General features: G+C 32.0%; 1 protein-coding gene across 1 annotated transcript in view; it reads right to left on the bottom strand.

The window, feature by feature from the left end:
• Window positions 1-10188: 10188 nt before the first annotated feature.
• The window catches only part of LOC115228264 (trypsin 5G1), a 14424-nt gene continuing 9612 nt past the window's right edge, over window positions 10189-15000 (bottom strand). The window contains exons 3-6 of the mRNA XM_029798893.2: window positions 14071-14192; window positions 12476-12607; window positions 11139-11284; window positions 10189-10393 (exon numbers count right to left, since the gene is read on the bottom strand). Of these exons, the coding sequence (XP_029654753.1) occupies window positions 10235-10393; window positions 11139-11284; window positions 12476-12607; window positions 14071-14192 (559 nt within the window). The 3' untranslated portion in view covers window positions 10189-10234. The remainder of the gene's footprint in view (window positions 10394-11138; window positions 11285-12475; window positions 12608-14070; window positions 14193-15000) is intronic.

The following is a 15000-nucleotide window of genomic DNA, read 5'->3' as shown; positions in this document are numbered from 1 at the left end:
ATATGTATATGTGTATTTGTGTGTATATTTATGTCTTACATATATATATATATATATATATATAACTATGTGCATACATCTGTGTATTTTGATGTATATATGTATATTATAGACGGTCTAGTATGAGTATATACTGTTGTAAAATATTTATGTAATGCAACGTGAAAATTTTGATTTTAATTTTAATGTATTAATTGACTTATATTTCGTATATAATTATTTACAATATGTATTTTGATTCTACTCTGCGATTTAGGTTTTCTACGATTTTATAATAGAATGAATTTATATTGAATTCATTTATTTTGTTCATTGCATGCTTCAGACCGTTAATTGAAAGGACCAATGAAACAAATCCATTTTTAAAAGGAATCCTTTAATTAGTTTTGATTATATCGTTATTTCTGTTCCACTTTAACAAAGCTGTCCGGCGAACGGGAACATGAAACTCTGAGTAACAGTTTTTTTTCTACTGCTTTTCAATAAAGTATATATATATATATATATATTATATATATATATATATATATATATATATATATATATATATATATATATATATATTATATATATATAAGGAAGCTCACCTCATTGAAAAAATATAAAGTAAAACCTAACCACTAGTAACATTATATTCCTTCTAAACCAAATTATGTTAAATTAATAAAACCTAGTCAGTCCCAACATTTTTTATTATCTCCCTTATACCGGAAAAAATCCCTGATTACTTTCCCCTGTCTGGAACTCCATAACTCACAACATAGCGAAGACAAGACACGGTATAGGTAACAAAATTTGAGAAATTTGAAAAGAAAATACAAAACCGGTTATTTCTCCAAAAACAATGTTTCTATACGTAAAATTTTGTAGCATTTTTCTAACAACGATTTAAATACATTCTTTAACCATATAACACAAGCCTTCTGTAGTTTATTTACTCTTTTTTGTCTTTTATACAACCAAACACGTGCTTTCACATACAAACTCTCTCACCTATATATATATATATATATATATATATATATATATATATAAATAGATGAGTGTATTTTTACCTTGTTAATTAACACGGAAAAAATATTAATAGCGTTCTGTCAATCGCTATACAAATCCATCATTTTTTGCCAAAATGTCTTATTGACGAGTTTCGCTTTTTTCACTTTCCCGAAGAGAAGATTACATTGTTTATACCATTTATTCTTTTGGAATTTTCGCAACATGTGTCGAAAGTAGAAATATTTGATTTACACCTGCGTTAAACTCCATTTATTTATTCATATATATATATTATATATATATATATATATATATATATATATATATATATATAATATATATATATATATACATACATACATACATACATACATACATACATACATACATATATAGGGGTAGAAGTGGCTGTGTGGCAAGTAGCTTGCTTACCAGCCACATGGTTCCGGTTCAGTCCCACTGCGTGGCACCTTGGGCAAGTGTCTTGTACTGTAGCCTCGGGCCGACCAAAGCCTTGTGAGTGGATTTGGTAGGCGTAAACTGAAAGAAGCCCGTCGTATATATGTATATGCGTGTGTGTGTGTGTGTGTGTGTGTGTGTGTGTGTGTGTGTGTGTATGTGTGTGTGTGTGTGTGTATACAGGGATTGGACGAATTAATGGAAACACCTAACATCATAGCATCATAATTTTGAAATACCTATAAAACCGTCAAAAGCTTGTTTACTTTTATGTTTTTTTTTATTTATTATTAATGTTGCTTAATATGTTTTGCTATATAATTGCTGTTTCTTTTCAAATATCATCAGAAAAAGGTAATTAAAATGACAGATCTATCATACTTCCAAAGAGGTTCAACTGCTCATGCTCGTATGGCACGCGCTAGCGTAACGAAAACAGCCGAAATGTTTGATGTATCAAGAAGTACTGTCTCGAAAGTATTGACAGCTTTTAAGAAAGAGCAAAAAACCTCCCCGTCGAAACAAAACTCCAGAAGAAAACCAAAACTTTCAGATATGGACCGTCGGACCCTTACGCGAATTGTTAAAAAGGATCATAAAAGTACAGCTCCCAAAATTACTGCAGAGCTTAATGACCACCTCGAGAACCCACTTACCCCAAAATCTGTTCGACGAGAGCTGCACAAAGTTGGATTTCATAAGAGGGCTGCAATCAGAAAGCCACTACTTTCAAAAACAAACGTTGCAAAGCGTTTAGAGCGGAGTAAAAATCTACAGAATTGGTCCCTAGTGTAGTGGTAGAATATTATTTTATCAGACGAGTCATCTTTACCTTATTTCCGACCACTGGCTGAGTATACGTGTGGAGAAGTATTTGATCCAGACTGCCTGGATCGGTGATAATCTGGTGGGCTATATCTTGGAAATCCGCCGACCCAATGGTTTCCTTTCATGGCAGAATAAATAGTCAAGACTATTTAAGCATTTTATCTGGTCAAATTCATCCTATGGTTGTGGAACTGTTTCCGGAGTGAAACGCAATCTTTCAGGGTGATAATGCACCAATTCTCACAGCTAAAGGAGGAACATTCTATTGAAGTTGAACATACATATATATGCATTTGTATATATTTATGTCTTGCCTATATATGTCTATATATGTATGTAACCATGTATCTGCGTTTGTATGTTTAGTGTATATACGTATATCATAGATTGTTTGGTATGTGTATATATTGGTAAATGTATATGTAATCTAGCGCGAATTTTTTTTTAACGGATATATCTTTTAATTTATTAATTTATTAATATTTTACAGCTAATTATTTACCCTGGGTATTCATGCCTTTTCCTTCTTTATAAGCTATTTTTGATTTAGGGCTTTCTTCGATTTTTATAATAATATGATTTTAAACCGCAATTTGTTATTGAAAAGATGATAGTTGAAAGGACCAACGAAACAAAACTATTTTCAAATGTGTGTCTATCAAAGCAATTGTATTTCTGCATATAACTTTACTTTGCTCCATTTTAAACAAAACTGTCCGACTGGGTAACAGTTTTTGTGATATTTTTGCTGCTTTTTAATAAAGCATATTATTCTACCTCTGGTATACGAGTACTATTTTTTCCACCTTGTTTTGCCTTTATGTGCTTACTCTTGTATGTATAACTCTCTCTCTCTCTCTCTCTCTCTCTCTATATATATATATATATATATATATATATATATATATATATATATATATGTACGTACATACATAAATACATATATATAATATATATATATATGTGTGTGTGTGTTCGTACATACATAAATACATATATATATATGTATATATATATATATATATATATATATATATATATATATACATACATACATACATACATACATACATACATACATACATACATTGTTTGTGTGTGTTTGTGTATACACATACATGTATATAGATAACATATATATTCTTATACATATATATATATATATATATATATATATTATATATATATATATATATATATATATATATATATATATACATGTGAATTTCATTACAAACAACATGAACCAAATTTCTTCTTAAGAAAAAATATATATTCATATAAATTAAACATTATATCATGAATAGCGATTGCGAAACCGGTCGATATATTAAAAATTATATTATAACCATGTAAGTGTGCGTATTTTCCTTTTTTAATTTCTTATATATATATATATATACATATATATATATATATATATATATATATATATATATATATATATATATATATATATATATATATATATATATATATATTATATATATATATATATATATATATATATATATTATATATATATATATATGACATATCTATTTTTATGTATATGTTTTAATCTGAATTGGAAAATTTAGTTCTTATGAAGAGGTTAAGGTTCTCTTAATATTAGATTGATTCTGTTTCTGAACTTAAGTTTCGTTTGCCCTATGGTTGTCATTTGCTTCTTGGTATTCTTATGTTTTTCGAATGGTTCACTGCCATATCTGCATTCACAAATGTAGACACTAATTTTTTGAACTATTCTTGAGTCTAGCCTCAATAATGAAATGCTTTGAAGGTTATTGATGTATATTGCTGTATTCCAAAACCCAAGTAAGGTATCTTATATATATATATATATATAATATATATATATATATATATATATATACACACATATATGGTTTAATTTGGAGAATATTTGCAACTATCTTTCACAAAAGAATGGCGTAAATATTTCTAACAAACGAATGGTTCGGGTATTGGACTCATAATTATGGGATTGTGGTTTCAATTCCAGGAGCGGTCGACGTGTTGTGTTCTTGAGCAAAACACTTCCTTTCACGATGCTCCAATCCACTGAATTGGCAGACATAAGTAATCTTGTGACTGACCGGTGTCCTGTCCAAGGAGGAAAATATACACCAGGGAAACCGGGAAAGTATCCCTATGCTTCTTACGGACTAACGTGGACTAAACATTTCTAACAAATCAGGAAAACCCGTAGATGCCATTCATGGAACGATTGATAAATCCTGTGAGTCTTGTATATATTTGTTCATGTATTTGCAAGGCAATTTTCTTATACATGTCTAAAAGTTGTGTAGGCTTACATGAATATAAGCAAGCTATCTGGAAGTAGAATTCAGCAGAGACAAACTAATCTTTTACTCCACATATATTATTTCTGTCAAAGCAAGATATTTTTATTTTAGATATCTTTTGAATAAACCGAAATTGAGCACATATGTTTGTAGTGTTTCTTTACTAAAACATTTATCATTAATTTATACAAACTTTAGATCCAGTTTTTTGTCTTAATTTAGTTTCAGTTCTTATCTAACGCAATTTTATATCAATTACGTCCTGCAACTTTATTTTCTCAACATAATAAACTTTAATCTATACCGCTCTTTATTATAACTTTTCAAAGAAAATCTGATCATGTTCCACTTACCAAACTGCCTGAATCTATTAACTCTGAACGTCTCTTAAAATAACAAAATAATTGTTATTTTAAAACGTTCATATTTAAATTAAGCTTTTTATTGTAATTTATTTGCATACTTCTGTAAAGTTATATTTTAACACCAGCTTTATAATGAAAAAGCTTGCTATTTGGTGAATATCTTTCAAAATTGTTGACCATTTTTTTTTCACATATTTGAAGCACACTCATAACCAGTGTATGTATTTCATTAAAGAAAGGAGCCTGAAAGGCTTAAAATATTCATGTAATTATCTCACAATTAAATTCAAATAATGTTATTAAGCAAATTAACATTGTCAACAGATAAAACAAATTGACATAATCAGAATTATAAGATTTCTTGATTATAAATTTTAAAACGATTTGCATTTTATTTAATATAGTTTTTTAATATAGAAATTAATTAATTAATTCAATATCTTAATTTTCATCTTACACGTTGGTGTACTTATTTTACGTGAATAAGAATAGGAAAGGTTTTCTTCAGCTGGATGCCTTTCCTAATGCTAACTTCACCAACGTACTAATCTCCCAGGCTGTCGAACTACAAACAGTCCGGATATGGTTATACGGAGAACTGGAGACAAATGATACGTTTCGAATAAGCTTTTTGCATGAGCGCATTTGAAGATGAGGGAAAATCAGAACTCTTCACATACACATATGTACATACATACACACACGCGCACGCACGCACACGCACACACACATACACATAACACACACGCACACCTCATACACACATGCATACATACATACATACATACATACATACATACATACATACATACATACATACATACATACATACATACATACATGTATGCATGCATGTACACGCTCACGACAGGCTTCTTCCGTTTCCGTCAACCAGTTTCATTCCCAAAGCCAGTCAAAAGCGTCCACGCAATTGGACGGAAGACCCCACTACATGATTCTGAAGCAGACTTCTCAGTCTCATTGCCATATCTGCATTCACAAGTGTAGACACTAATTGTTAGAACTAAGTTACCTACCCATTTGGAAATAAATTAGGTTGATAATATTTTTAAAATTTAGAAATCATGTGCAGGTGTCAATGATCTTTCTGAGAGCCATTTTTAAATTCAGTACAATTGACAGATTATTATTAGCGATTATCCAATTCTTGACAAACGTGAAATTTGATCCAGGTGTCTCGGAACCACGATTAACGTAAATGTTTCCCACTGGATCTTCTTTGATTCCTTCATAATAAACAGATAAAAAGCGTGGTAGGCAAACAGAATCGCGAGCGCATCGGACGAAATGCTTAGCGACATTTGTTCCGTCTCTTTACGTTCTGAGTTCAGATTCCGCCGAGATTAAATTTGCCCTTCATCTTTTCGGGATTGATAAAATAAACACCAGTTGAGAACTAAAGTCGATATAATTGACTTATCAGTTTCCTCCCTTAAAATTGCTGGCCTTGTGCCAAAATTTAAAACCATTAAATACAGATCATTCGCCGTTGAAGGCTGACTATTCATCTGAACATGTATGTGCATGTCTGAACAACACTTTAAAAGTAAACTGGTAGTTTACCGTAACTGCAATTCTTCTTTCTCCCACTGATATTTCTCCGATGTCCAAGCTGCCAACTTGGGCAGATACATCTTGACACCAGTGCTGTTAAAACGCAGACGCGGAACAGATAATGTAAGACATCTCTCTCGAACCTCTAACTGTTTCTCCAATCCCCCGTCTTTTTATATCGACACCGAAAGCATGAGGGGCAGTGTTTGAACTCAGAGCCTAAGGCATTCTAGCCAATGCTTTAACGAGTGTGACAATTCACCGATTAATTCCCTTTATTATTGACATAGATCAGGTGATGGATCCTAGGTTAGTTGAAGACCTTCCCGTATTATAATATGATACTGAAACCAAAACAATGCAAAAACCGTGTTATAAAGTCATGTGGGTAAATAATAGCATTATTGTAAGATATCCGAACTTATGGTTCAAAGTTGAATGCTTTTTCTCATTTCCTATCTCATGTCTTGCCGAAATGGTCTTCTACCAGATAAATCATGTATTAAATAAATCCTGAAATGATTTCAGTATTTCAAAGACAGAAGGTTTACGTCTCACGTCAACAAAATTTGATTTAATGGTTTAGGGACTTGTTCAACATCAAGCTCAGATAATTCACTGAAAGATTGTTACTATTAAATTATGTGACATCAGGTTTTTGTACATAGATTTTTTTTTAGTGTGTGGGGGTATGTTTATAATGCAATTCACAAAAAGATTATAGAAAGGAGTTCTCTTTTTCAAACAATGTGTTTTCATTCAGAGTTTCAGCTGTATATTCTTTAACCGTAAAATTTTAATGAGCAATTAACTAAACTTATAATTCTATTTTAGAATTATGAATCTCGAAACAGATATAGTTATAATTAATAGCGTGTAAATATGGAGTTAAAATATATTTAAACGCCATTATTTATAGCTTTATCTACTTCGAGATCTACCGTTCCCAAAAAAAAGAGAGAATTATTTTGCGTTCTCTCTTATAAAATTCTCATAACATCAACTTATAAAATTCTCATAACATCAACAACTTATAATTCTTGCGGGTAAGAATAAATTCTCTAAAATGAATAGAGAAATTCCAAAGGAGAAATTCGAAGATATTTTCTCTTTCACCTGTATAAGAACAACAGACCTTCCGAATAGGACCTTGCATCTATCACGAGACGGATGAATGCCCGAGCGTCTACACAGGCGTTAATGGTAGAAGTAGAACCAGCATTTCTCATTAAAATAGAGAAGAATTTCTGAGAACACAAAATTATTTAGTAATTGCAGGTATATTGATTGTTTTTTGTTGTTGTTTTGTTTTGTTTTGCTTTGCTTTTAATATAATGAAGATGCTTAAGAATGATTCCATTGTTCAACCAATTTTAAATTAAATTTTAAAGGAAAATTTTAGAAGCTATAAAACATATTTTCTTCTAACATACAATCTGCCTTTTCTTTTTCTATTCTCTATTGTTTTGATGTTTGCATCAATTATCTACAATATAGCCCATTATGCAGATTTATTCTGTGGGAATATTAATTAGGCATACTTACTGACAGAAAGCAGTGGAAATATTCTCAGAATTGATAAGACAAACACATCCAGTTGTCCTACATACCACTCTCGGCTTCTTTACTTTTAACATTTCAAGGACCCCTCATATCATCAATGCTATTGTTTATTTCTATATAAATAATCTTAAACTTAAATATCATATTCTTTCATTGTATTCTCCGCCTATGCTCATAGTCATCTCCATCCCTCACTGCAATTTGTGGTCAGATGGTTACGCCTTTTTGAAGGTTGTTTTAAACTACTTTTAAGATGCTGATTTTAAATATGGCGCTTTGTGTTGCTTTGAAAAGGTAGTGTATATTGTTCGGATAACAAAGCAATTACAGTATATTTCCATCTTCGTGTGTGATTAAGGGGCAGTCAAACTAAAGGGAAAAAGTCATTGAGGAGAAAGGAATGGCCAGAAAGAAGAGATTCCGGTGGTGGTGGAGTGCATAACTTCATGAGTTCCCTCCTTGTAACACCAGAGAAATATCTTGCTTCCCAGTAATCCATATGATAAAAAGATATGAGAGGTTTAGATAATTTAGGTGACTGTTTCAAATATCTGTGGAAAATTTCTCGCTCGAAGTCGAGAAAAATTGACAGCAAGAAAGGTCGATAGGCCTAACCTAAGAATATTAATGAAAAATGGAAGATTTATGAGTTTACCTTTTGAAGAGAAATACCTGAGTAACTATCACACAAATTCAGAAAAAGGATTTGGATGACAACACATCTGAAAACAATGATGATCAGGCAAGATACTTACTTCTTCCCCGACGTTACTATATTTTTTCTGACAGTAATATGAGTATACAAGTTTAGTTTCGTTACAACCATTAAAATTTTTTTCTCTATCATTTCAGGGACAACAAGCAGAGCATTTTAAACAAGACTCAAAATCTAAGGAAAAATTTACCAGAACCAATGAAATACAAATATATGTGGTAAGCTGATGTTAGTGTTTGCCGAAGAAATTAAACAAGAATGATCATGTTCAGTAATTCATGAGGTGTGAGTTGATTCCTTGATGCACTTAAAACCAACCTTGTTTGGCTCATTCTATTGCTTATCCTACATTTTTATACATCAAATTATTGTTGAACTGTGGTCTTCGTTGGATGAGTGATGCATTTTCCCCATAATACAAAGCTATTTACTATTAAATGCGTCAGTTCAGTGACGTTTATATACTTTAGTTGTTTTTTTTATATATTTTAGTTTTTTCATAACAATAAGGAGAAGAAGAAGAAGAAGAAGAAGAAGAGAAGAAGAAGAAGAAGAAGAAGAAGAAGAAGAAGAAGAAGAAGAAGAAGAAAAAGATGACGATGACGATGACGATGACGATGGCAATAACATTTTACTAACTATGCCTAATTTTGATATATATATATAGTGACGGCGCATGGCTCAGTGGTTAGAGAGTCGAGCTTACGATCGTGAGGTTGTGAGTTCGAATCCCGGACCGGGCTGCGAGTTGTGCGACGTCACAGGTACCAAGCTGTATCGGCCTTTGCCTTTCTCTTGGATAACACTGGTGGGCTGGAGAGGGAAGGCCGGTATGCATGGGCGACTGCTGGTCTTCCATAAACGACCTTGCCCGGACTTGTGCCTGGGAGGGTAACTTCGTAGGTGCAATCCCATGGTCAGTCATGACCGAAGTGGATCGCCAATATATATATATATATATATTATATATATATATATATATATATATATATATATAATCAAAATAAGCAACAAGAATAACTTTGGTAATTTGGTACGATCGTTTCGCACTACATCATTTTATTAAATGTTGTAAGCATTACAACAGTTTTAGAATGCTGAGCACTCATCAGCCATTAATATATATATATAAAGTACTATTTAAATATAGGTGAAATATAGTTAAAATGTGTAGACTAGCTATTATACTATATAATGGCAATTTCTGCTCTATTACCATATACCTTTCATATACACTGTATTACTAAAATTTGAAAATACTTTTCTGAAAAAAAACTTGCCGTAATATGCAAATTGTAAATAGGATATTTTCGAAATGAAGCCAAGAGTAAAAAGTGAAATGAAATATTAAATAGAAAAATAACAGGAAACGTTGAAGTAATTTTCATTATTTATAGAAACAAAATCATCATATTTTGGAAAAATTACAAATTCATGTATCCCTTGATATAGTCAATGAAGTTGGCAGTGTTGGCATAGACTCCAAGACCTTTATTGCAATCAAGAACGTAGGAAGCAACACCAGCAACGACGTAGGCATTATCGGATTTCCTTCGGCAGACAAGACCACCGCCAGAATCTCCCTGAAATCAGAAAATAAGGGATTAAAAATGGCCGCTGCGTTGAAAGAAATTATTTACCTACATGTAGACATTTTCAATGTCTATATTTATGTTTTCTATATGAAATGATATTTTCACTCACCAGTCATGGTTAATTTATAATTGGTGTCGTTTTCCTACTATATCTAATAGTGGATATTATTTTATTAATCTGAATTAGTAATGAATGAACCCCTATTTTCATTTCTGAGATGAAATTACTTAACTTCAGTTACTTCAGTAATTTATGTAGAGGGAAACATAAACAACACAGCTTCCGTCCGCTCCTAAAAAAAAAAACTAATTTTGTTCTTATGATAGAAATAGCTCTTGAATGAAGCCTACCTGTATAGTCTTCATCGAAAAATATATTTATTCAACATGTATTATTAGCATCATACGTGGTATCTCCCTTAACGAAATTTTGAAAATAAAGGATCATTCCAGCACAAAATACATTGCCGTAAATGTTATAAATAAAGACAAAATATGCCTTGTTATAATTCCATTCACCTAATAAAAGTAATAAAATTACTCTTGATTTGTACTTTACTTTATGACCCCCGCTCCACCGGCGATGAAAAGCAAAGATCATCTCAGAAGGATTTGGATTCACAATATAAGGGTGTTGTAATTAAATACTATTCATATTGCGTCCAAATTCCTAACGATTCTGCAAATAAAGTCAACATATAAAAAGTTGAGAAACATTAAAAGAATGACTTACACCGCAAACGTTTTTTCCCTTGAATTTATTATCCCCAACACAGATGTGTTGTTCAGCAGAAATACCAGATGCTGTTTTTTGGCATTGGCTTGTTGACATTACATTAATCCTAGTTTTCTGAAGGTGGTCTGGTAAAATTCCTTCGTCTGTAACACAATATTCGACAAATGAAATGCATTAATTTTTAATAATTTTTATGTAATTGATAGTTGTATATAATTAATGATTATTAATTGCATATAAAAACAATGGCATTCCGTCGGTCACGACGAAGAGTGTTCCAGCTGATCTGATCAATGGAATAATCTGCTCATGAAATTAACGTGCAACTGGCTGAGCACTCCACAGACATGCGTACCTTTAATGTGATTCGCATGGAGATTCAGTGTGATACAGAATGTGACAAGATTAGCCCTTTGAATTACAGCTGAGTGAATTGGAGCAACAGAAAATAAGCATTTTAATCAAAGGCACTTGGCAACGCCGGGTATCGAATTCATGAGCTCACGGTAGTGAAGCATATATCCTAAGCCATGTGCCTTCGTAATTGTGTATGGGAGAGTCAGTGATGTACCACTGGGTTTTTGATTCAATTAAGTCATGACAAATGTTACGAAGGTCAAATATCCTATCCGATGTATTATCAACTATCAAATAAAGACACTCATCTATAACTCATCACTGTGTGATGCTGCATTTTAACATTGTAAACATAGAAGGCAACATATAATTGATGTTTCTTTTTTCATCTTCTGTTTCCGAAGTCAAACCCTCTACAGAACTGTAGAACAGCAGAGGTCAACAGCAAACCTCAGCTGAGGGTATACGAAGGAACAGCTATCAGAATTTCATTTTGAATTTAATGTTCGGTCTTTATTTAATTAATACTATACTACAGAGATGAAAGTAGACTTCCTTTTTACATAGACCTTTGAATAACATGCGTATTACATCTTCCTCAAAATAGCAGATATCTATAACAGTGAAAATTCATAGTCTAAAGACTATGAATTTTCACAATATAAAATTATTGTATTTGATGGTATGTAAAAGGTACTTTTTTCAAAAATATTCTCAAAAATATCATTCCGGTTTCTTATGTTTCCCATAAGCTTTAATGCACTAAAAAGGTTTTTCCTGCATAGGCGCTGCTGATAGAGTTCTTCTGATATACTAATTCATCTTTTATGCCATAAAATACAGCATATTCTGTTTTTCCCAAAGCAATACTTCTCACAAAAGGTAAAATTTTAATAAGTTTCAAATAATTTGTAATTCAAGATTATGAATATCTCAATGAAATATGTTACGAGCATAAAAATAAATTCAATTCTTACTTCCAGTTTTACCCCATCCAACTGCAATACAAGTACCATTAAAGGTATCGCCTTTATTAGGGAGAGCCAGTGGAGCAATGCATTTAGTGAAGGGTACTTTTTCTGCCAGTTCCAAAACTGCAACATCATTAACTGGAAAGAAACAAAATACATTTGATAAATAGATAAAACTTATTTAACTACATCTATGATAATAAAAGTGAAATTCTGTCCGTCCGTCTGGGACCCTAATATCTCAGTCTTCATTTGCTCTACATAGACATATTATACCTTTTTTGGAATCAGGATGATCCTGGGATTGAAAATTAGCCCTTCATTTGATTCTTGAACATCAGGAATTGGGATCTGATTTAAAAGCATTTAGGTTGCTATTTCTAGCAGGTAAAACTGGTCTGATTCACATCATTTTAGTTGACGTTTGTCATATAACGTCAGGGGTCAAGAGGGAGATAAATGACATTCGCTTCGTTCATAGTTTTTCAAAGGAAACTATTTATGCTTCCTTAAAGACATGGTCAGATTTGATTGTTTTAAGATAAACAAAAGAGTATTGGTAAACTATTCTTTGTTGTTTTATTTTTAATTTGTAACAAATTTAAGAAATGACGCTATTTGATGACGTTTTCCCTTTTTAAAAATGTCTTTGACAATTACCCCACTTTCTATGCGGGAAGTTGGGCCAATATTACATCCTTTAATGTACTAGAACCTATTTTCCAGAATAGGTTTCAAATGAATTTTCTTATTTACTGTTAGGAAAAACAGGAAGGTAGAAAACAACATTTGAACTGGAGATCTGGCCCAAAGTTGTGAACAGATTTAAATCCGTTAAAGTAAAAACTAAAAGCCGGTGTTAAAGCAAACTACAGATACCAAACGAAGTAAACTACATGTATTTTGATATAGTTACAGTGCCTAGGTTTCCGAAAGGATCGCCTATTTAATTATGAAATTGACACGACATTGCTCACCGTTAGCAAGCTGACAGTAACTGGTATTTTCAATATGATATGGCCATAAAGCAAACTGAAATAGTATAAAGTGCACTGGGTACATGTAAATAAACATCAACAAACCAGAAATGAATGAAATTTAACGTACTGTTTCACATCATGGACCGAATTTTCCTTTCCCCCTCTTTTAGACGTACCAATAACATTGACAGTGAAGAATCCAATCTGATAGAGGGAATGAAGCGGCATATAGCTCTCCTGGTTCTGGTCACCAACTCAGTTAATGAAGACAGACAGACAGACAGACAGACAGACAGACAGACAGACAGACAGAACAGACAGACAGACAGATAGATAGATAGATAGAGATAGATAGATAGATATAGATAGATAGATAGATATATAGATAGATAGATAGATAGACAGACAGACAGACAGACAGATAGATAGATAGATAGATAGATAGATAGATAGATAGAGATAGATAGATAGATAATAGATAGATAGATAGATGATAGATAGATAGATATAGATAGATAGATAGACAGACAGATAGATAGATAGATAGATAGATAGATAGATAGATAGATAGATAGATAGATAGATAGATAGATAGATAGATAGGAAACAGAAAATACTTACTAACTGTATTTGTCTTTCTATATTTAGGATGAGGGATCCATTGCTTGACTTTAATGACTTTTGAAGCATTAAATTTGTGCGTTGATCCAAAGTTGGCTTCAACTTTAACTACATCACCCTTCCTAGAAAAATTAATAAAGTAATTAGCGATGATATCAAGTTATTTCAATAATATATATTTCTTACTTCATTAAAACACTTTCAGAAACATGTACTGACTCCCGTTGTTTACCACATTGACTTTATGCTGTCCCTTATAATTGCCATTGGTTTCAATTCATTTCGAAAATCCTCAATATCGATGTAAGCATAGCTGTGAGGTTATGGGTCTCACTTTGCAACTGTGTGGTTTCGTGCTCAGTCCGACTGTGTGACATCTTCGAGAAGTGTCTTCTACTATGATCTCGGGCAACTTGTCAATGAATTTGGTAGAGGAAAACTGTATGAAAACCCAACATACATATGTGTGTCTTTGTGTTTGTCTCCCTATCGCTTGACAATCGGTGTTGGTTTGTTTACGTCCATGTAACCTAGCGGTTCGGTATAAGAGACTGATAGAAAAGGTAGCAGGCTTAAAAACAAATACTGAGCTCGATTTGTTCAACCAAACTCATCAAGGTGGATTGACATTAAAAGGATCAATGATTTAAGATGAATATATATGTGAGTATGGATGTATACATATATATGTGGTAGGGTAATATTATTATATTATGTATATATGTATGTATGTATATATGTATGTATGTATGTGTGTATGTATGTATGTATGTATGTATGTATGTATGTATGTCATTATTCAATTTATTTCAAGATTTCTTGCCAATAGAGAGAGAACCGGTTTTTAACCTAGATCCAAGGCTCCATTGTAATTTCAACATCATCAACAGGGTAGTTTTGAATGTATGTATGCATGTATGGCCCTTTGAA

This window comes from Octopus sinensis, linkage group LG2, assembly GCF_006345805.1.
Source record: "Octopus sinensis linkage group LG2, ASM634580v1, whole genome shotgun sequence".
Taxonomy (NCBI): Eukaryota; Metazoa; Mollusca; class Cephalopoda; order Octopoda; family Octopodidae; genus Octopus; species Octopus sinensis.
This window is presented reverse-complemented; position numbering and strand designations above follow the sequence as displayed.